The following is a 25,006-nucleotide window of genomic DNA, read 5'->3' on the forward strand; positions in this document are numbered from 1 at the left end:
GGTAGTCTATGCACATACGATGCGACCTATCCTTCTTCTTCACAAACAGGATCGGGGCTCCTCAAGGTGAACTGCTTGGCCTAATAAAAACCTTGTCTAGCAGCTCTTGAGCTGCGTAGACAACTCTTGCATCTCTGGAGGAGCCAACTGATATGGTGCCTTGGATATCGGAGCCACACCAGGGACCAAATCAATCCTGAACTCAACCTGTCTCTCTGGAAGTATCACAGGAAAATCCTCTGGGAATTTGTCTGGGTAGTCTCGCACTACCGGAACATCATCGACTGTCGCCTTGCCCTTCTCCTGGGCATCTCAAACATAGGCGACGAACCCCACGCAACCCTGCTGAAAGTAGCGCCTCGCTTTCGCTGCTGAACAAAGAATCGGTCCGCGCCGTGGTCTCTCACCCTGAATCACTAACTCTCCCCCATTGGGAGTGCGAACCCTCACTAACTGCAATTCACAATCAATCATTTCCCCATTGGGGCTCAGCCAATCCATACCTACTATAACCTTGTTCCCTAGCAGAGGAATAGGAACCAGGTCTACTGAAAACTACTCATCGAATAACTGAAGCGAACACCCCTTATGCACTCTCGTGACCCTGACGGTCCTCTCATCAACTATCTCAACCTCAAGTGGACAATCCAGCTCCCCAGGAGCTCTGCTAAACCTCTTGTTAAGCGCAAGCGAAACAAATGATCGGGTAGCCCCCTAATCAAACAAGATTATAGCTTAAATGTCGTTCACTAACAAATAAAGAGATGAAGGGAAGAGACATACCCGTCACCACGTCAGGAGTAGCTCGCGCATCCTCTGTTGTCATCTGAAAAGCTCTACTTTTCATCACTGGCGCCTCACTCCAGCCCTGACGGCTGTCTGTAATCCTCAATGTTGCAGGGGAAGGTGCTACCACCTTCCCTGCTGCTGTCAAACTCGGACACCAGGACTTTTTATGTCCCCTCTGATTGCAATGGAAGCAAATCAGATCAGATGCTGTGGTGATAGTAGTAGCAGTACAATCTCTACTCATATGCCTGGTCCAACCGTACTTGTAGCAAACCGGCACTACCTGTCTTGCACGCCCCATCATGTAATCTCCCACACTTGCCACACCGATTGTCGCTTTGCTATCCTCTGGAACTATGATCGGATACCTTGGGCTTTTTGCCCAAACTCCCAATGCCAGATGCCGCCTCTGGCTTCCTCTTCTTCTCCATCTCTAAATCAATCTCTCTCTCTCTCTCTCTCTCACGCGCCCTAGAAATCATGTCATCCAGCGTTTTACAGCTGTACCGGCTCACAAACTGGCGGATATCACTCTGCAACATCTCATGATAACAGGACTTCTTCATTTCCCCATCAGTTGCGTACTGAGGAACAAGAAGATCCCTCTCCCTAAACTTGGCGGTAATCTCCGCCACTGTCTCTGTAGTCTGAGTAAGATCCTGAAACTCCCTGGCTAACTGTTGCAACTCAATAACCGGTGCAAACTCGGATCTGAACCTGGTAGTAAAATCAGCCCAAGTCATCAAATCAAATGCTACGTCATCCCCGATGACATGCCTAATCTCCTCCCACCAATCGCATTCCCTGTCCTTCAGAAGACAGGATGCTAGTCTGACCTTGTCCCCCTTGGGACATCTGCTGGTGCAGAAAGCGTTGGTGACATCTGCCAACCATCTAGTACTCGCAATGGGATCTCGCGCCCCATGGTAGTCAGGAGCTGCACAAGCTCTGAACTCCCTGAACTTGAGTGTGCGCGACCCCATCATGGTCGTCACCTCATCATGGAATGTGCTCAAGCTCTCATCCATCAGCTCCAAAATACCCTCCTTGATCGAACCAAAGATCATAGGAGTCTGCTCAAGTATGATACGAGTAATCTTTGAAGAGAAAAACTCCCTCATCTACTCATCCAAATGCTCGGCCCCCGAGCCTGATCATGATCCCTCACCGACACTTGAACTGCCACCTGTTGGTCTAGGGCGTAAAACTACCATTCTGAAAACACATCACATCAAACGTCAGAAACACTGATATATCTCGAGGGATCGCTACTACTACAGGTTTCCTGGTCTCGCCTCGGCCTTCCTTGATTCAAGTACAGATCCTCTGCTTTCAGTAGTACGGGCCCATACTACCTTCTACATCTATCCGTACTTTCCTCAAGAACTTCCTCGACTCCACCAAGTTACTACTACTGCTACTGATCTCTGCTACACTCATCCTAGGCATACCCTAGGGAAATCTCTGACCCAAACTAGTCCTCAGCTGCTGAAGGCCACCTTGTAATGCCAATTATCCATCACCTGAATACCATCACATGTGACAAAGCTCAGATAATCCTTCGAGTAAAAGAATTGTCCCCACAACGGTTAGACTCAAACGAGAGCTGCGCAATAGGGCCAAATCCAGCACTCTGAAGTTATTCAACCCTGATCACATGTGACGTGACGCATTCACCTAATGGCTAACTCCTATTACTCAAAGTCCCACAAAGAACAAAGCAAGCAACATTCGGACATAGGAAATACTCAAGCAAATCTATTCTCATAACGAGAAATTTTACTAGCATACAATGCTAAGCTCATACTATCAGGCATAACCTAAACAAGCTATCCTACTACTGTCTATTCAATACTAGCATGCAATTCTCATAAAGCTGAAACACATATAGCAGACACATAAGGCATCATTCCTAGATCCTTAGTCCTATTCTAGCATGTTGTTCTACTGAAACTAAAACTGATAATCATAAGATAAACTTGTATGAGTAATTTGAGAGTACTTACTTGAGCTTGACTGATCGCATGCACCACACCCTTTTCTCTTCTTAAGAAAACTCTTGTTCTTTCTATGTTCTTTTCAAATATTCTATTCGAAAATGTTTCTCATTTGAAAATCTTTTACCATTTCCTTAGTTTGAGTTCATACACACTCGAAAGTGTGCCCGAATCCCTCAAACCAAGGCTCTGATACCAACTTGAAACAACCCAAAATACGACCCAAAATTTTTTGTTTTAATATTCATAAAAATCACATCATCGAATGTCATATATAATAAGAACAATGGAAAGAGTAACTCAAAAGTGATAGTAACTGTGTCAAAACAAAAACTGTATTAGTCATATCAAAATATATGAATAAAACTCCCAGGATAAAACTGAATTTGTGGTGTGTGCGATGCCATCAACCCGAGCTCTTCCCTTTGCTAGCGGAAATACCTGAAACCAAAAATTGAAACTGTAAGCACGAAGCTTAGTGAGCTCCCCCAAACTACCACATACCATACAGTAACAGATAAAAAAACTATTGGGCCTTTCCCACTGCACCGGACCGAAGTCCGGAAACTGCATCAGACCGAAGTTCGGAAATTTCATCGGACCGAAGAACGGAACTGACTGGGACCCAGTCCCCTGCATCGGACTGAAGTCTGGAACTAATTGCATCGGACTAAAGTTCGGAACCGACTGGGACCTTGTCCCCTGCATCGGACTGAAGTCCATAAACTGACTGAACATAGCATAGCATAAACATATCAACTAGCCTGAACACATATACTGCATACTGCATCGGACCAAAGTCCGAAACACATAACACAAGAATTGATTGAATCACAAAGATATCAAGCACACTGAACTACTGCATCGAACCGAGGTCCGGAACTACTACTAACTAGGCGGGCCGACATTGTGGATGTAGACCCGTTCCTACTGGAAGGAAAACTCACCTCGCATCACTGGCTGCTGAGATACTGACTCTAAAACTAGATGACTGTTGCTCCGGAACTCTCCGGCTACAAATCCCAAAACACTAGATCAGGTACTGATAACTGTCCTCAGGTAAAATGACTATTTTACCCTGGTCAAAGTCAACTTTCAGTTGACAGGACTCGCCAGGTCAAGGCGTAGACTCGCCGAGTCCCTACATCACTAGATCTAAACTCTAACTCATCGAGTCCATTCCCACCCACTGATTCACCCCATACTCTCAAATCGGGGAAAAACCGGGGACTCGCGACTCGACTCGTCGATTCTGAAGAACAACTCGCCGAGTCCCAAGCATGTCATTACTATAGAGTCGATTTTGTCTCGATTCCAATGCATCTAATTCATAGATATGGGTTCCTAGGGCTGATTTCACACGTAAAGTTTCTAACTTTATGTTCATGCATGCTCATAAGAAGCTAAAATGCCCAATAAGGAGCTAAAAGAGGAGATATAGGTTTGGAATGGGTGTTTAGCTCAATAAAGGTGCCAACCTTGAGGTTAAGGAGTCCTGAAATGCTTAGATCTGAAACCCATTCATCTTAACTACCCTTAAATCAACCTCAAAGTCTAGAAAATGGCTAAAAACAACACTAGCAAGCTTTTAAGGAGATCTACATGATGACAAGCAAATATTCGAGCTTTATACCTTACTAGAAACTGGAATGACACAATAAACTCAGATCTTCTTTGCTCCTCTTGAAAACCCCTCTTCTCTTTTATTCTTCTAACTTCAATATGCACCAAAATCCTTCACCAAATGAGAAATACTACAAGAATGCTTAAAGGGAGGCTAGGGTTTAGTAAGGGACGTTCTGAGGGTGATGGAGGCCGATTTGGGGCGTATAATGTTGTTTAAATAGGATGCAAACCCTTGAAATTAGGGTTTCATCCAGACTGGCAGAATCGCCGAGTCCAAGAATATGGACTCGTCGAGTAGCCAGCTTACAACACGTGCAAAACCCGTCTCTACTCGACGAGTTAGGCTACAGACTCGTCGAGTACCCCTTAAGAATTGAAAATTACTTTATTAAACCACATACCAGAAATGGGGTGTTACAAATTGCAAACTAAAAGTATATATTCAATTGCACAATATAAAAGTATGTTAATATGTGAAGTTCAAGTTTAATATTTCAATTTTATATAATCCGTCACTTGCAACCTATTATTTTGTAAAATGATATTTTTCATCCTTTTATTTTATAATATTACTTTCATCTTTTTCATTTTCTGAACTTTCATGTTTGTCCCTCATCAAAATATATATATATATATATATATATATATATATATATATATATATATATATATATATATATATTTCCCTCATTTACTTTCCTAATACGTAACAAAATCAGGTAAAAATTCACGACAAAATGCATGCTCAATTACTAGTTGTTATTTGTTGAATAAAATCATGTCATCCAATAAAAATCGTCAAAGAAATATACTTATTTAACAAAAGTAAACAATACAAATAACATAAGTCAAAATTAGAAAAAAAATATGCCTGACATTCCACTTATATATTTATTTTCAACAAAAATTAAACAAACATAAATTTAATGTATTCATATCAACAAAAGACTTGCGAAATTAAATAAATCTCTAAATTATACTTTCATTTGTATAAAGTAATCCATATAAAAGTAATTTTATACTGATGTTTATTTTATTTAAATGTATATTTTATGTTACATACAAAACCATCGATCATTTATATGGATTATAAGAAGTGTCAAATGATTTTTTATGCTTTTGGGCCTCGGTCGGTATTTTGATGTTGGTTGCTAAACCTACAGCTTGAAGAAACCGTATGATGTACCAAGTAAAATCGATTTGCCACCACTCCAATCCATGTCGAGCTGAATACTCAAATGCATGATGATTGTTATGCCATCCTTCTCCGAAGAAAAGCACTCCTAACCACCTTCACAAATATGGAAAAATGTTTTTGTTAGAATCTAATATTAAGTAGCACATTCATATATTTACAAGCATACCAGTTGTTCTTGGAGAGATCACCGGTATTCCAAACTTGGTTTCCCCAAATGTGGCCAATGGTGTTTATGAGAGACATAAGGTGATAAATACATACAATCCTAACACCCTACATATACCATAAATTTATGTTAAAAACGATTTAAATTATAGTTTACATATACTACTACAAATAATTTAACAATATGTTTTAGAAAATAAGTTTTATCAATCATATAAATATATTTTGGTTATGGATCAATTAAAGAAATTTTGTTTAGTTTTAGTAGACCATATACCAAAAATCACCAATTAAGTCAATCCGATTATTGTTTCCTTATTATAAAAATCACAAATTTCGTCATTTTTAATAGAGCTCCATATTTATATATAAAAAAAGTTTTTTTTTTTTTTTTTTTTTTTTCAAATAAAAAACTCACCTCATCCTCCCTAATAAATAAAATATTTTTGTCACATGTCATACTATCATTGATTTGGCCACATGTCATTTTGTGGTTATTTTCAATTAATTTTTTCCACATAGCATTTTGTAGTTTTTTTCATTTTATTAATTTTCATATAATATTTAAATGTAATAATTGCAATAAATGTAATAATAAATTTATATTAATTTCATTAATTGACTTCCTTCTAATTTCAAATTTTTTAAATTAAAGTTTCATTAGTTTCATTTATTTATTTATCTAAATTATTTGTATAATTTAAAAGAAAAACAAACAAATTAATTTTAATAATTCAATATTTTTCTATTTTTTCTTATAAATTCAAAATTCTCAAATGTTTAGAATTTCATATATATATATATATATATATATATATATATATATATATATATATATATATATATATATATATATATAATACATTGGTTAGTTTGTTAATATGTACATGTGGTTTTAATCAAATTTAACTTATCACTTAGGATCTCCGACGTATTTGTGATGGTATCCATATAAAAAACTCCTTGTTAATATGTACATTTGGTTTTAATCAAACAAATTTGTGTATCCAATCTATTTATTTATTTCATAAAAAATGTAAGTTAATATAAATGAAGTATTTAAACTAAATATATTTGAAAATCATTACCTAAATAAAATGAAATGAATTCAAATAAAGATATTATACCATGCCCCAAACGACGTAGGTAAATCCACCCCATGCATACAATACCGCACCACATCCAAGCAAATGACACATGTATGTTTTTTGAATGAATATGTAGAATGTCTGACTTTTTAAATCCTCTACGTTGTTACGTTCTTGATACTGCATAAAAAAAACCAATATAGTATTGTTTTAGGATGATTTGTGTTTCTTGTTCATGCAGTTCGATTAAAATTATAACAACAATATATTTTTAATCATTTTTACTTTAATAAATAAAGATATTTTTGGCATATATCATACTCTCATTTATTTGGTCATATGCTTTTTATAGTTATTTTAAACTAATTTTGTTTTCCACATGTTATTTTATGGTTTTTTCTAGTTTATTAAATTTCGCTTAAAATTTAAATGTAATAGCAATAAATATAATAATAAATGAATATCAGTTTCATTAATGGGCTTACATTTTAATTTCAAAATTATTAGGATAAAACCCCATTAATATCTTTGTTTATTTATATAAATCATTTGTTTAAATATAAAAAAAAACACTTTAGTTTTAATAATTCAACAATTTTATCAATTTCCTTTTAAATTCAAACTTTTTAAATATTTAAGCATTGATATTTACATTTTTTATAAATAAACTCATCTAATACATATATCTTACAACTAATTAATAATAAAAGGATATTATGATACCTTTTCAACTAGGTATTCATTGTCAAAAAACCAACCCGCATAACTAAACCATAACCCGTTGATAGGTGAGTGTGTATCATTATCTGAATCCACGTATTTGTGATGATATCTATGTATGCTCACCCAAAATATTGGATCTCCCTACATATAAAAAGAAATAACCTAAGTATAATGTGATGGAATCAGAATAAAAATAATATGATTCATTTTATTGAAATTACAAATATTGTTTGGTTTTTCTAATACAATCGAATAAATATTTTATTTTTTTCTCATACAATCACAAAATATAATGAAAATTTGTAACATAACTTATTTTTATGTTTTATAACTATTAATGACACAAAGCTTTATTTTTATAGTTCATGAGTCGATTTATTTTCATTTTTATTTTATAACATATTGTATATAGTGTAGAACTAAAACTATGTATTATATTTATACGCAATACAGATAAAATCATATAATGTTAATTACATTCATATATACCATCCAAAATGATCACATATATAAACTCCTTTTCATTATCTTTGTTTCTTTCATTCACCGTCAATACATTACGTCTTACTAGACAAACTTTTAATCAATCCGAGAATAATTAGATTATGATGATGATAAAGCCAAATACAAACCTGTAAGGCTAGGACCCCAAAGTAAACAAATATGTACTCGAGCCATTTGGGAAGTTTGAGACTATGGTGGGACAAAAGTCGGTGGTAAGAGAGGGTCACACCTAGCATTCCCGTGACAATGTAACCAACAAATGCGATCCAAAAAGCATCCCAAGTAAATGTAAAAGGTGCAAAAAGGGCAAGTAAATGAACAAAAATGAACCATGATGCCACTTGGATGTCTACCGCTTGCCATTTTCGACCCAAAAAATAGTTCCTAGTTCGTGTGATCACCACATTGGAAAATGGTATTTTCCGCAGATTTTTTCGGTTTCCACCATGGGAGTCAGAGAGTGGCACCAATAAGTTTGTCATATTTTTCAGTTATGGAAAGTAGTTTGTGTGTTTCTTGTGGTATCAGGTATGTAGGTATAAATAGCTAAATTTTAGGGATGATGATAAAAATACTTTATGATTCTGGACAATTAATGAAAATGGCCAAATTTGATCTATTTTACAAAATAAACACCAATTCCGAAACATGGCATTTTGGATTTCGGATGGTATACAATATGCATTTTCCTATCATTTATACCAAATACATATAAAAATATTCTCTACCCATTGAATTTTAAATTTTAATTACTCCTGGTTTCATCTAAATGACTCATTTGTACGTGCTTATATCATAATTAACTTTCCTTTTAATATAATTTTTTTAATTTTATGTTTGATTTCAATGAACACAAAACATTTTAAATTTACCAATTGATCATCGCCTTTTGGACTTTTCTTTAAAATTCATTTTTTTTTACTCTTTTTTGTTGGAAATGTTTTTTTTTTTAACATAAAGTTACAATGAAACAAAATTAACTTAATTTCAAACACAATTTTTCATATGTGTTGGTCATTTTGGTAAATCAGAAAATATAAACCACATTTGATGATAGACATTCTAGTGTGAGTAACAACATATGAAAAACTCACATCACAATCGATGATAAGCCCTATTTGAATTTTTGTTTTTATTCACACCTTACATTTCACCAACAAGTTTTCTAATGCTAAAATCCTAGAAAACCTTTATATGTGTTCATAGTATTTAGTTCAACTACTTATATGTCTTGATCGGCTTGTTAATTTTTTAATTACCAAACTTAAGAAATATGTTAAAATGTATAACTTTCAAATGAAATATCCAAACAATAGCTTACTAAATGAAATAGGTGGAAGTTTTAGGCCTTGTTTATTTACATTTTAATTGAAAAACTAGTAGGTAATCTCTTTAAAAATTCAGATATGGCTTGTTTAACCCTCTTATAATATACATCTGAATTTGTTAAATCGCACTTAAAAAATCCATCTCTGAAAAAAGAAAGAAGTTACTAACTTAGTTCTCACTCTTCCTTTTTTATTCTCAAAATCATGCCTCCACTCCTTTCTTCTTGTCGATGCACACACACAAACCTCCATCCCGATCTGCTGAAGCTATGTTCCCTCATGTAATAACAAAGAAATTACTTGTCAAACAAACGTCACTAGAGTTTAGCATAGACAAACGAAAGCAATAGAGTTTTTCATATTACGGAAAATATGATCAGATATGTTGCGCATGATAAGTGGAAAAATGTTAATAAAGTAAAAAATGCATGATAAAAGAGTCATGCCGTAATTAATAATGGTTAGTGTATTTGGAAAGTACATGGTAACATGATCCCAAGGATATAAACTTTGTAAAAATCTGACTCCAATGGGAGGAGTTATAATTTTATGAAAAATATAAAAAAGAATTAACTACATAACTGATGTAATTAACATCAAAATAGTCGTAACACTCCAAATCCGGTAGTAATTTTGTATACCCTTGAAATGAAAATTATGGCATAATGGTCCCTTCGTACGCTGGGCGTTCTCTTGGAGTACGCTTAGCGTACTAAGGATGGATGATCGCGGAGGGTCAACACGTACGTTCGGCGTACCAGAGGGTACGCGGGGCGTACATGACGGATATGCAAAACCCTAAAATTCGGACTTGACACCTATTTAAACATCCTTAAGTCATTGAGGCTAAACCCTAGCAAGCCTCTACAGCCCCATTTCATCCCTTAACCTTATATTTCCTTATGAGAGTGTTTCTTGAGCTTAGAAAGTGTATTGGTGGACATTTTAGAGATTATCCAAGAAGGAGAAGATAGTGAGCGCTTGGTGTGACATTAAGCTTCAAGATCCTGCATCTAGATCATCTTGAGGAGCTTCTGGAGGTATAAAGCCTTAACATTGTCATCTTATTCATTAGATTGAGTTAGGGTTTGCTATATTGTCCCCTTTTGTGTTCATGAATCATCTCTTGGGAGTTTGAGCAACTCCGGAGCTTAGGAAGAGTAGATCTGAGGTCCCTTGGTTCATTAGTACCATAAAAATGTAGTCTTGATGGGTGTTTTGACCTCATGCATGAGTTAAGACCCTTGGAAAGGTCTTAATGGGTTGTAAAGGGTTGTTGGGAGCATATGGAGCCTGCAAAGGCATAAAGTTGCCAACTTTATGCCTTAGGACGTCTTAATGGACTCATATATAAAGTTGGACATTGAAATCCCAAGTATTAAGCACTTAATGGTCAAATGTGCACATCTTGCTTGTACACCGTGCGTAAATTCATGTATGCAATGCGTACTGCTTGAAGGGATAGTACATTGAGCGTACTGGAGGGGTACGTAGGGCGTACGCACTCCAGTTGGGTTTTGGGCTTCGTGTGGGCTTGTAAGCCCTTTGGGCCTGGTCATATTTTGGATTGTTGGTCTGATTTATATGTTTTGGGCCATGGTTGTTTTGGTTGGGCCTTATTGGGCCATGTGGCCCATTAACATATTTGGATATGGCTTTCGGGCGCATTAGCAAAGTGAAGACTCTTGGGCCATTATGAAAGGACTTGGGCTAAGAATGTGTTTGGGCTTAAAGGGAAGGCCCATTTGAAGAGTTAAGCCCAATTTCGAAAATTGGGTCATTAGTGGGCAATTAGTTGGCTTTTATTGGTTTTACAGTTTTGGGCCTTGTCAGTTTTGGACTTGGGACTTAGTTATGAATCTTGTTGCGCCAGGGGTAAAATGGTCAATTTACCCCCAAGTATGGATTATGGATCATGGTTTGGGACCCAATTGCTAATTGGGCGATATTTCGGCATTGACAACTCGAGGAGTTGTCAGGGCAGCAACTAAGGATTTCTTGCAGGGAGTTTCAGCATTCGAGGTGAGTCTCCTCACCATACGAATGGGTCAAAGGCACTAAGGCCGGCTAATTATGTGTTATGTGGTATGCCAGTTGGTTACGTGTTAGGTGGTATGCTAGTTGATTATGTGGTACATTATATGCTAGTTGTCTTTGTTATACTTACAGGAAAGACCATGGGGGTGCCCATGACACTTGGTTATAAGACCGTGTGGGGGTGCCCATGGCATTCCAGGTAAAGACCATAGGGGTGCCCATGACACTTGGGTATAAGATCATGTGGGGGTGCCCATGACATTCCAGGTAAAAACCATGGGGGTGCCCATGACACTTGGTTATAAGACCATGTGGGGGTGTCCATGACATTCCAAGTAAGACCATGGGGGGTACCCATGGCACATCGGTGTAAGACCATGTGGGGGTGCCCATGGCATCCTGGAGTAAGACCCTGGATGGTGTCCAAGACATCTTTATACGTTTATATGCATGGCTTATGTGATTGATATGAATTATGTGATTATGTGGGGTATGCTCTGGGGAACTCACTAAGCTTCGTGCTTATAGTTTTGTTTATGGTTTCAGGTATCATTGGTTTGGAAAGAAGAGACAGGCTTGATTGCAACACACACACTCATGTTTTCCGCATTAAGTGATTTTGGGACGTAACTCTGTTTAATGTTTTAACTAAGTAATGTTTTTGAATGATTGCATGAACTAACATTCGTGTTTGACTATAATGAATAATGAAATTTTAACCCTGGATTTTTGGGTCGTTGCAAGTTGGTATCAGAACCTTTGAGGGATTCGGACATACTTTCGGGTGTCTCTGAAATCAAACTGAGGATCTGTAAAGTTTTCAAAATAAAAATGTTTTCAAGGAAAGAGTTTTCTAAAACAAGAAAGGGTGTGGTGCATGCAATCGGTCGAGCTCAAGTAAAGAGTTATCTGTTATAACTTGATTTATGAATCTGTGAATCACATACTAGTTAGGGCTAGGAGAGATGCCTTTGTATGTATGTTGTATGCCACACCCCCAAACCAGAATGACGAAAACGTTCGGGGACGGAGGACGTCATGTATAATATCACAAAAAATATATAATAGTAATCAAAACAAACACAACCATTACATTGATAAAATATAGTATATACATATGTTCAATACATAGTTTGTATGACATCAAAATATATAAAAAAAAGTATAAAAGATGTGACTCTAAAAGCTCCGTCTTCTTAAAACCTGTGGGTATACCTGTGAGAATACAAGTGGTTTTAAAAGTGTATCAACATTTAAGTTGGTGAGTTCATAAGTATGTATTTAAGATGGAAAGCTTGTCTTTGTTCTTTGAAAATGTTATAGTGTACTTCCAAAAAATCCAATATTTTCTTTAGTGAATAAAATGTAGTTTTAGACCTTAAGACCAAAATGTATGTAGTTACTGTACTCTGAAATAGTGAACTGTACTTTGAAATAATGAGTTGTACTTTGTAATAGTAAACCATAGTCTGTATTAGTAAACCGTAGTCTTATTAATAAATAAAACCATGTCATGAATGTTTCTAGAAATTGCATGTTAAACTAGTGTACTAGTGTACTCTGTACTAGAAAAGTAGTGTACTGTAGTAGTGTCTGTGGTAATGCTCGTAGCAGTGTTTGTATGAAAACCTTATTGTATGAGTGCTAGGAATCCACCAGTTGTAGTGTAGCGTAGTGTAGTTGTAATGCCCGATTCTCATGTATTGCTTAAATAAGATTTATTAGGTTAAGCTCTACTCGACGAGTTGGTTGACCTACTTATCGAGTAGCAGTTGGATGAGATCGCGTTTTAAGTGACCTACTCGACGAGTCCATGTTAGGACTCGGCGAGTAGGAGCTGGCAGTGGAAACCCTAAATCTCGGGGTTTGCACCTCTATTTAAAGGAGTCTTAGCCTCCTTTGGCCTCTTTGCAGTCTTTGAGAGCCCCTTAAAACCCTAATTCGTGTGTGTGTGCCTTGGTGTGGTGTTTGAAGCTTGGAAAAGAGAATCTTGGAGGAAGAAGCTAAGAGTGAAAAGGAGGTTGAAGCAAGGAAGGACTGGGAAGCATGATTTACCTCAACTAGCATCCTTTGGAGGTATCAAAGTGCCATCCTTACTTCCCTTTTTCCCTTTTGTTGAGTTTCTAGGGCTTTTTATGGATTTTCAAGTTGGTATGATGAGCTATGGGCTAGATCTGAAGTTGTAACTTCAGATCTGGACCCTCCTTGGATTCTAGAAGCATAAAGTCACAGTCTTGGTTGTGATTAAGGTCCCTCTTGAGCATAAAGTTCCATTAAGAACTTAAATTAGGCATTTAGAGCCTTTATAGCCATGCATGCACATAAAGTTTGCAACTTTACGTGATAAGGATACCCTAGAAGCTTGGATCTATGAGTTGGATCCGTTGCATGGCTCAAAACTAGTCTGTATGGAAAAAGGACTGAATTGAATTTGCGAGTCGCAAGGTTGACTTGGCGAGTCACATGAGGATGGCCGTGAACTCGACGAGTTGGATGAACAACTCGGAGAGTTCGATGAAGTTTGCCATAAACTCGACGAGTTGAAGAACAACTCGGCGAGTCAGATGAGTTTTCTCTTGGATATGTATGAGTGTGTATCCGTCGAGTTGCAAGGAGGGAACTCGACGGGTGGCCTTAAAGTTCGATCGAGAATCAAAGGAACTCGACGAGTTGGAATGTACTTCAGGGAACTCGGCGAGTAGCCAAGGGTACTCGGCGAGTTAAGGTCAACATGGACTGTTGACCTTGACTGAGGACTTTGACTTTAACCAGGGGTTGACTAGTGGGTTATGGAGTACCTTATAAGGTTAAGGACTTATGAGTATGATGTACTATGATAATAGGTGGTAGAGCCTGTGTCAAGTGATCCGAGAGTTGGAGTTTACCCTTCATGTCGACATTTGTGAGGTGAGTTATCCTCACTATATCGATAGGGTCTACGGTGCCAAGGCTGGCCCTTTAGTTGCTATTGTTATGGTATGCTACATGTGGTTATGATCTGTTAGATCGGAATCACGGTAGACAATATGTTATGCTCTTATGATCCGTAGGGATTGGTATGTTAGCGACCTGCTAGGTCGGTACTCTAGTTACAGGAGAATTCTATGATTGATGATCAATGTGACAGATGTGTTTGATGTTTGTTTATGCTTGTCTATGATAGTATGCGCACATGGTTATTTGCTTTTGGTTGGGTTGAGGCGGTCCTGCTTTGTGTATAAGGCCAACATACCCTATGAGTGGTCCGGGGAGACTGTAGGGCCACGTGGCGGACCAGTCATGCCGAAGGCTTTGGATAGATTCAGATATACTATAGGCCCGGTCGGGTGGTCTAGTCAGGCCGATGGCCCAGTATGCATGTTGATTGATTGATTATTACTGATATGGTATTGTCAGTGTCGTATTGGTATTTTGGGGGTAGCTCACTAAGCCCTCGGGCTTACAGTTTTCAGTTTATTGTTTCAGGTACTTTAGGAGATCATGGAAAGACGAAGGCGTGACCGTACCGCTCCTCATCCTTATGATTTTTGGGACACTCTGATGCAATATGATTTGAAAACATTTTGTAAACAATGCTATTTGGTTTTTATTTATGTTTGAAAAAGTTTAAATTTGGCGTAAATTTTATGGATGTTACAGTATTGTAGTTTCATTATTTAAAATAAATCCATTTGAAGTAGTTTTAATCCCGTAAACAAATGTTTTAATTGATACTATTGTTAGTTTCATATAACCATGCTTAATATGACTAGTGGCCTCTACGACGTTCTTTAGGCATCAGAATGTTATGGCATTTGTCACCCTAGGTCTTCCGGCCTAGCTGCTTAAGTGCAGGATTGTCAGTCCCGTATAGATCTATACACAAATTCACACTCTCCCTCCAGGAGAATATGGTTATAATTTATCGGACTTAGAACCGTACCCTGGTGGATACCCCAAAGTAGTGCCTCACAACCATGTATTAACTAGTTTACGTGTAGTGTAGTAGTGTTATCTTATACTTGAAATTGTATGTATTACCTTGTAGTAGTGTACTTTGTAATGTAAATAATTATTTAGTAGTGTATTCTTAAATTAATGTAATAGAGTAGTGTTTTATAAACTATACATAATATAGTTTATATACTTGTTTCTGTATAGTGTTCTTTGAGCATGTAAAATAGTGTAGTGTCTCCCAAACTATACCTATTATAGTTTGCATGTATGTTCATGTAATGTTTACTGAATTTAGCAAAAAGGTGTATTGATTCATAAACTATACCAACTATAGTTTTAAATGTATACCCTGAAATGAAATGAAGCATTTGCAATATAATAGTGTGTATAAAGCGGTAGTAAGAGATTTATGAAAAATACCCTTTTGCTCGACATGCTATAAAAGGGTTAAAAATATATTTTGGTAAATGTAGTGATAAATCAGATTGGAACAATTGCAAATGAAATGGTTTGAAATCGTTTGAATGTTAACATAAGATTCTTTGTATTTAACTTATATTTCCCCCGCTAAAACATTGAAAATAGTGAGAACATAGGGGTATGAACTCACCTCTAGTGCGTGTTAGAGTCTGGATACTGAAACTGTAGAGATGATCCTCGGGCTAGCATATATGGAAAGAATGGTATCCTAATATTATTTAAACAAATAATTGTATTTAAATTAGCAGAATAATTAATTAAAGTGTTAGACAACACTTAATTTATGTATGAAATTTCTTACAAGAATTACCGAGAATTGTTTGATATGTTGAGAAAGGTTTTCTATCTAGCCTTCACCGAAATTCTTGATTTTGGTCTTAAAACCTCAACCGAGAACCAGGTTCTCAGTCTTATGGTGTTTTCGGTCGGGAACATGTTCTCGGTCCAAGGTGTTTTCGGTGAGCTTGAAGATTTGAATATTGTTCTTGGTGTTCTTGGTGAAAAATATGAAGATTTGGAGGCTTTTTCTTGAATATTGGAAGCTTCTTGTATGATACTTGGGAGCAAAATGGGAGTGTTTTTGATTGAAAAAGTGAGAAAATTACTTATTTTCGGGGAAAAATATATATACCGAGTGGGTTTTCGGCTGAAAAGACATTTTCGGTCCTAAGGGTTTGCGGTCCGAGTGTTCTCAGCCGAAAAGGGGTTTTCGGTGCGAGGGTTCTCGATTCCAAAAGGAAAAACTTTGATTTTTTTAGTGTATTTTACTCCAAACACTTATATAAAAACATCATTTATATAATTTAAATAATTTTCTAACCCTCATGAATTTTACGAAAAAAAACAAAACTCGAATTTTATTTATAGACTTTGACTTTTGTTGACTTGAAAATAATGGGTTGTCACATTATCCCCCCCTCCCCGTTAGAGGGAATTTCGTCCCGAAATTCTATCTATAGAGAGTACATCATTGACTAGGGAAAAGATGTTGGTACTTTTGTTTCATTTGATCCTCTCGCTCCCAAGTGAATTCAAGTCCCCGCTTAGCATTCCAGCGAACCTTCACTATTGCTATGCGACTTTGTTTCGTCCGTTTGACTTCCCTATCCATGATTTCTACTAGTTCTTCCACAAAGTTAGGACTCTCATTTATCTCGATTTCATCAAGTGGAATCACAAGAGTCTCGTCGGATAAGCACTTCTTTAGATTTAACACGTGGAAGACAGGGTGTACGTTGTTAAGATCTTGTGGTAGACGGAGTTTGTAAGCTACTGGGTCGATTCTAGCAAGAATCTCGAATGGCCCGATGTACCTTGGATTTAGTTTTCCACGCTTTCCAAAGCGTATCATGCCCTTCCAAGGTGAGACCTTCAACAGAACGCGGTCACCCACCTGGAACTCCAAGGGTTTTCGTCTCTTGTCTGCATAGTTCTTTTGTCTATCCCTAGAGGCTTTCAATTGTTCTCAGATTTGGATGATCTTTTCTATAGTTTTTCGAATGTATTTTGGGCCAGTGAGAGTGTTACTAGGGACTTGCCCTTTAGCTAGCTGCTTGTCACCCACCTCAGCCCAACACAGAGGGGATCTGCACTTACGGTCATATAGGGCTTCGAACGGGGCAACCTTAATGCTAAAGTGGTAGCTATTGTTTTATGAAAACACGACAAGTGGCAAATGGGTATCCCATGCTTTACCAGAGTCAATCACACAGGCTCTCAACATGTCTACTAGTGTTTGAATGGTTCTCTCACTCTGTCCGTTGGTTTATGGATGGTAGGTTGTACTCATATCCAGCCTAGTTCCCAGAGATTTCTATAGCGACTGCCAAAATCTTGAGGTGAATCTATTGTCTCTATCAGAGATAATAGAGATTAGCACACCGTGCAGTCGTACAATCTCTTTGATGTAAGTTCTGGTTAATTTCTCCATCTTATCTGTTTCCTTTACTGGTAGGAAGTGAGCGGATTTGGTTAATCTGTCGACGATTACCCAAATGGTGTCATGACCACTTGGGGTCTTGTGCAGCTTGGTTATGAAATCCGCTCCCACTTCCACTCAGGTATCTCTGGCTGTTGCAGTAAACCTGAGGGCTTTTGATACTCTGCCTTGACTTTGGAACAAGTTAGGCACTTGCCCACGTAGGTAGTAATCTATGCTTTAATGTTTGGCCACCAATAGAGTTTCTTGAGTTCCAGATACATCTTATCTGAACCGGGATGAACGGAATATCGAGTCTTGTGGGATTCATTCATGACAACATTTCTATAGGCACCAAACTTCGGTGTCCAGATCTGATTCATGAAGTAACGAACTCCATCACCCTTGATTTCTAACTTCTTCTCCGTTCCTCTTAAGGCTTTATCTATCACATTTTCCGACTTCAAGGCTTCTAACTGAGCCTCTTTGATCTGTGTGGACAGATTTAAATGGATTGTCATGGTTAGTGCCTTTACTTTATGACATGAGTACTCATTTCGACTAAGGGCATCTGCTACTACATTGGCTTTGCCGGGATGATAGTGAATTTCACATTCATAATCATTGATTAGTTCAACCCATCGTCACTGTCTCATGTTAAGTTCTTTCTGATCAAAGATGTGTTGAAGGCTTTCGTGGTCGGTGAAGATGGTGCACTTGGTACCGTAAAGGTAATGTCTCTAGATATTTACTGCAAAGACTACAGCTCCCAATTCAAGATCATGAGTGGTGTAGTTGAATTCGTGTGCCTTAAGTTGTCTCAAGGCATAGGCAATAACCTTTCCTCGGTGCATAAGCACATAGCCTAGCCCTTGATTGGATGCATCACAGTATACTACAAAGTCTTCTGTCCCTTCTGGAAGTGATAAGATAGGTGCGTTGCATAGGGCCAACTTCAGTGTTTGAAAAGTAGAGTCTTGTTTCTCTCCCCAGCAAAAAGTTACACCCTTCTGAGTCAGGGTAGTAAGAGGTTTAGCGATTCTGGAGAAGTTTTGTATGAATCTGCGATAATAGCCAGCAAGTCCTAAAAATTGGCAGATCTCTGTTGGCGTTCTGGGTGCTGACCAGTTCTTGATTTCCTTTATTTTGGAAGGGTCCACGTGTATTCCTTCTTTCCTGACCACGTGACCAAGGAAGTTTACATTCCTAATCAAAAACTCGCACTTTAAGAATTTAACATAAAGCTTTTCCGCCCTTAATGTTTCTAAGACTTGTCTCTGGTGCTGGGTATGTTCTTCCTCACTTTGTGAGTAGATGGGTATATCATCTATGAATACTATCACGAAATTGTCTAGGAAGGGACGGAATACCCTATTCATTAGATCGATGAATACCGCAGGTGCATTGGTTAGACCGAAGGGCATTACTACAAACTCGTAGTGACCATAACAAGTTCAGAATATTGTTTTTGGAACATCATTCTCATGAACTCGTAATTGATGATACCCTGATCTTAGGTCGATTTTTGAAAAGTAACAGGCTCCTTGGAGTTGATCAAAGAGGTCATCTATTCATGGAAGAGGGTATCGGTTCTTAATGGTAAGCTTGTTTAGTTTGTGGTAATCTATGCACATTCGGAAAGATCCATCCTTCTTCTTAACGAACAGGAGCGGTGCTCCCCAGGGTGAGAAGCTCGATCGAATGAATCCCTTACCTAGTAGTTCATTTAATTGGCTAGATAATTCCTGTATCTCTGTCGGTGCTAGGCGATACAGGGATTTGGCTACGGGGGTAGTTCCAGGAATCAAGTCGATTCAGAACTCGACTTGGCGTTCATGAGGAACTCCTGAAAGATCTTTGGGAAAGATGTCAGGAAAATTACAGAATTCGGGAATGCTCTCGAGGTCTTTAACTTCTTGTTTCACATTGAATACATGGGCTAAGAATATGTGACACTCTTTTCACATGTATTTTTAGGCTTTGATGCATGAGATTATGCGAAGGTTCAAATTAAGTTTCTCGTCGTAGATAACGAGGGTTTCGCTACTTGGCAGATTGAGGAGAATGGCTTGTTTGTAACAAATGATATCAACACGAAGAGGACTTAACCAATCCATGTTGTAACAGCCCAGATTCCCAGGTATTATTCATTTATTTATTTTTGGTAATTTGTGAGGAGACTCGGCGAGTTGGAGCCTAGACTCGCCGAGTATGATCGCGGATTTGGACGCGGGTTCGCGTCCGGACTCGGCGAGTCCACGCTGTTTAATGAAACCCTAATTTCCCGGACCTAAGCCCTATTTAAAGGACCTTGTAACCCTTCATTGCGGCTACCTTCGACCTTGAGAGCACCATAGCATCTGAGAGTCCTTGTGAGTGAGAAAAGAGGCCATTATTCACCATCCTTGTGTGTGTTAGCAAGAAGGGAAGAGGAAGGCCAAGCTAGAAGAGTTGGGAAGCTTGGATCTACTTCCATTTCGGCAGAGGAAGCTATTTGAGGTAATATTCAGAGCTTATTCTCGTGTTTTTATTGATATGGTCAAATCTAGGGTTTCTTAATGCATTGTTAACCTTGTAATTGGAGTGTGTGAGGTCCCATGGGGGAATTGGTACCTAGATCTGGACCTTAGTAGGTCGAGAGAGTCCCAAATGCTCTGCTTTATGCCTTTCCTTTTGATTCGTGGACCTAGGTTACCATTTTAGATGTCATTTCACCAAAAGAAGCCTTGTAGGCGTTGCATGGTAGCCAAGATTGTAACTTCACGTGATAAATGTGCTTGGAAGGACTGGATCTATGAGTTACTAGAACGGATCTGACCTCAGGAGTAAGTTTGAGTTCATGCATGGCTTAGACTCGCCGAGTCCGAAGAACATACTCGGCGAGTAGCATGAAGATTGTCCGTAACCACTCAGCGAGTGGTCTTACTGAGTTAAGGGTTGACTCAGTGAGTCAGGGAGAGTCAAAGAGGGTTGACAGGTGGACTGAGTCAAGCTGGAACTCGCCGAGTTATTCTTGAGACTCAGCGAGTTGAGTCGTGGTGGCGCCGTGATTCATGCCAGGTGGAACTCATCGAGTCAAGGAAGTACTCGACGTGTCATGAGAGGATCCTAGGGAGTCAGTGAACCCGTATAAACTCGCCGAGTCGCTCTAGTGCACTCGTCGAGTCCGGTCAAAGTTGACCGTTGACCATTGACCAGAGTTGACCAGTGTTGACTTAATAGGGGTAGTCAACCTTAGTTGTGAAAGTGTTAATTAGACGTATATGGTGTTATAGGAGGATTATATCTCGGAGGATCGAGCGCGAGTGATTTCCGGGATTTGCGAGTTCTCGAGATACACGAGGTGAGTCTTCTCACTATACTTTACCTTGAGTAGGTAATCACAGTTATGTGACAGAGTATTTGTATGCTATATATATATGTGTGTTGTACTACATTATTTCTATTTGATTTATGCTGTGCATGCTTATAGAGTTGGAACCGGAAGGTTCCCAGAGTTAGAACCAGAGGGTTCACAGAGTAGGGTCTACGGACCCACAGAGTTATAGCCTCGAGTGGCTAATATGTGTTATGTGTGGTATTTTGGGGAACTCACTAAGCTTTGTGCTTACAGTGTTGGTGTTATTGTTCCAGGTACTAGTGATGACCGTGGGAAGGCGCCGGCTTGATCAGTACACACACATGGGATTTTTATAATATCTGATCTTGGGATTCCTTGTATGACATTGATTGGAGTTCAAACACTGATGTTTTATGAAAATTAAATGAATATGTTTTTATATTATGTGAAAAATTATTTTGAAATTTTCGGTGTTACAAGTTGGTATCAGAGCCTTGGTTTGAGGGATTCGAGTACATCTTCGGGCGTATTTGAACTCAAACTGAGGATTTGAGAAGTATTTTCAAAAAGAATAAAAGATTTTTGGAAGAACGCAGAGCAGAGTTGTGTGTACGATCAGTCCGCGCCCGAACGGTGATTTCCCAAAATACCCTCATGTTATGTGATATTGATATGGATATGGTGTAACCTCATGCTAGAGTAGGCTAGGTACTCCTATTAGGACTAGAGTGGCCTGATTTGTGATGCCTTAGCCTAGGGAGAGGTGAGCTGCTATGAGATGCTTGAGAGTGAGTAGGTAGCAGCGAGGGGCTTATGAGAGATTTGTTAGAGAGTGGATTGTGCATGATAGAGTACTTGTAATTTGGGATCCGAAGAGGAGGACTTGGGGTGTATTCTGATACGGTGCGGACAGTAGTATTGGGCCCGTACTACTGAAAGCACCGGAACGGTGTGCAGCCCAAGTAGGAATCTTTGGAATACCAAGGATCAAGGAGGGATGAGTTGTCGAGTGTGAGTGTGCTCGAATGGATTCTAATTTATCGTATGTTGTATTTCAGAGGTAGATCATGGTGAGGACACGTCTGATGCCTGAGAGCAGTGAGACCAGTGATGAGGAGATCCGCCGGATCATCCATGAGGAGGTGGCTGCGGCCATCAGGGCAGTGATACCAGAGATGTTCGGGTCTATTAAGACCACGTTGATTGAGACCTTTGACGAGCGTTATGCCACTCTTTCTAAGGCTACTGTTGCAGCGGCTACCGCAGCTATTGCTGCCGCGAGGCCGCAGGGTGGTGATGCGTTGCTGTTCCGAGAGTTTAGCAACACAAAACCACCAGAGTTTGATGGGACCCAGGACCCGGTGGCGGCTATGAGATGGATTTCTGACATAGAGGGGTGTTTCTTCACTTGCTCAACTCCAGAGCATTTGAGGGTTCGGTTCGTGCTGAACCAGCTTCGCTTTGGAGCGAAGGACTGGTGGAAGTTTGTGACGGCGCACTTTACGCCTGCTGAGCTTGCCGCAGTGACCTGGGAGAGGTTTACTGCCATGTTCCAAGATGAGTACGTTCCCCAGGTGGAGAGGGAGCGTTTGGCCCAGGAGTTTCTGACCCTCAAGCAGGGTACTGAGTCTGTTACGGTGATTACTAGGATGTTCCATGACAGGGCGATGTTCTGCCTTGAGCACGTGTCCACGAAGCAGGCACGTATGAGCCGATATTTGAGTATCTTGAGGCGAGACATTAGGGAGTTCGCGACGAACTCCTCGTACCGGACACTTGCCGAGCTTCAGGCAAATCCCCGGAAGAGGGAGATTGAGCTAGAGACTCAGGCCAGGGAGGAGGCAGAGTCTCAGGGGAGGGATCGACGACCGGCACAGTCTCAGCCGGCAGCCAAGCGGGCCAAGCCCGCTGATCCCAAACCGGGGAGCCAGAAGGGCCGCACTTGTGGGAAGTGTGGCAAGGGTCATGATGGAGTTTGTAGAGCGGGATCTTGCTACAAGTGTGGCAAGGAGGGGCACATGGCCAAGGACTGCCCCAAGGGGTTTGCGGTGTGTTTTCACTGCAACCAGACTGGACACCGGAAGGCAGAGTGTCCGCAATTGCGAGGATCATCTCAGGGAGCACCCCCTGCCGCCATCAGAGCTACCGAGAGTCGGCCAGTGAAGGCCGAGGCGCCGAGAGCACGAGGGAGAGCCTTTCAGTTGACCGCGGAGGAGGTCCGCGCAGCACCCGATGTCGTGGCTGGTATGTATTCTTTCGTGTATTTATTTTGATGTTGTGATATTATGCTTATATTATGTTATGCGTAGGTACTTTTCTTGTGAATTCTGTACCTGCCTTGGTGTTATTTGACTCGGGTGCGAGTCGGTCTTTTGTAGCTTTGGCTTTTAGTCAGCATATCAGTGTTAGTCGTGAGGCAGTGAGTTGGCCTCTAAGAGTTTCCATAGCCGACGAGAGGGTGATATATGCCACGGAGGTTCTCCGAGGGTGCGTAGTCGAGATTTTCGGTGTTGAGTTCCCGATTGATCTGGTTGCTATTGCGATGGGTGATGTCTGTGTCATTGTGGGCATGGACTGGTTGAGCAGATTCGGTGCGGTTATCGACTGCGAGCGACAACTGGTGACCATAAGAGACCCTAGTGGGGGAGTTCTTACGGTATACGGCGAGGGTACACGTTCCGGATCAGCATTTTGTTCGGCCGCCAGGGCAAGGCAGTGTCTATAGCAGGGCTGTAAGGGTTTTGTGGCGTATGTGGTGGATACTTGGGTGGATTCCGAGAGACCGAGGTCTGTTGAGGAGGTTCCGGTAGTGCGTGAGTTCCCTAATGTATTTCCTGAGGAGTTGCCGGGTGTGCCTCCTGTGAGGCAAGTGGAGTTCAGTATCGATTTGGTTCCGGAAGCCGCGCCTATCGCTAAGGTGCCTTATCGCCTTGCACCTCCAGAGATGCAAGAGTTATCCTCGCAGCTTCAGGAGCTGCTGGGGAAGGGGTTTATTCGGCCGAGCAGCTCGCCGTGGGGAGCGCCTATCCTGTTCGTCAAGAAGAAGGATGGTTCACACTGGATGTGCATTGATTACCGGGAGTTGAACAAGCTGACGGTCAAGAACCGTTACCCGTTGCCGAGGATCGACGATTTGTTCGACCAGTTGCAGGGAGCATCTTGGTTCTCCAAGATCGATTTGAGGTCTGGATATCATCAGGTGAGGGTGTGGGATGAGGACGTCCAGAAGACAGCGTTCAGGACGCGTTATGGGCATTACGAGTTTGTGGTGATGCCTTTCGGGCTCACCAATGCCCCGATAGTGTTCATGGATCTCATGAACCGAGTGTGTAGGCCGATGCTGGATCGGTCGGTGATTGTATTGATCGACGACATTTTGGTATATTTGAGATCTAGAGAGCAGCATGAGGAGAATTTGAGAGAGGTTCTCGGAGTTCTGAGATCGGAGAGGCTTTATGCCAAATTCTCCAAGTGTGATTTCTAGTTGCGGGAGGTGCAGTTCTTAGGACATCTCGTTAACCAGAAAGGGATATTGGTCGATCCGGCCAAAGTTGAGGCGGTGATGAGTTGGGAGGTGCCGAGGTCACCCTCCGAGATCAAGAGTTTCCTAGGGTTGGCAGGGTATTATCGGAGATTTATCAAGGATTTCTCTAAAATCGCAGTGCCACTCACCAGGTTGACCCGGAAGGGTGTTGCTTTTTCATGGGGCCCCGAGCAGCAGGCCTCCTTTGAGACACTTCGCCAGAGGTTATGCGAAGCCCCGGTGTTAGCCCTCCCAGAAGGGATGGAGGACTTTATGGTATACTGTGATGCATCGATTTTCGGGTTGGGGGCGATGTTGATGCAGAGAGGGCATGTGATAGCATATGCATCGAGG

The 25,006-nt window shown here is 40.0% G+C and overlaps 1 protein-coding gene across 1 annotated transcript; it reads right to left on the bottom strand.

Annotated features, from left to right (window-relative positions):
- Nucleotides 1–5,437: 5,437 nt before the first annotated feature.
- LOC145050941 (palmitoyl-monogalactosyldiacylglycerol delta-7 desaturase, chloroplastic-like) lies at nt 5,438–8,586 on the bottom strand. Its single transcript, XM_078999108.1, has 5 exons — nt 8,219–8,586; nt 7,587–7,727; nt 6,903–7,043; nt 5,777–5,883; nt 5,438–5,703 (listed from the first exon to the last, which is right to left on the bottom strand). Exons 1-5 carry the CDS (start codon nt 8,570–8,572, stop codon nt 5,487–5,489), a joined length of 960 nt encoding a protein of 319 aa, XP_078855234.1. The 5' UTR covers nt 8,573–8,586; the 3' UTR covers nt 5,438–5,486.
- Nucleotides 8,587–25,006: the final 16,420 nt, after the last annotated feature.

This window comes from Lactuca serriola, chromosome 5 (genome assembly GCF_051521515.1).
Source record: "Lactuca serriola cultivar US96UC23 chromosome 5, Lser_US96UC23_V15, whole genome shotgun sequence".
NCBI lineage: Eukaryota > Viridiplantae > Streptophyta > Magnoliopsida > Asterales > Asteraceae > Lactuca > Lactuca serriola.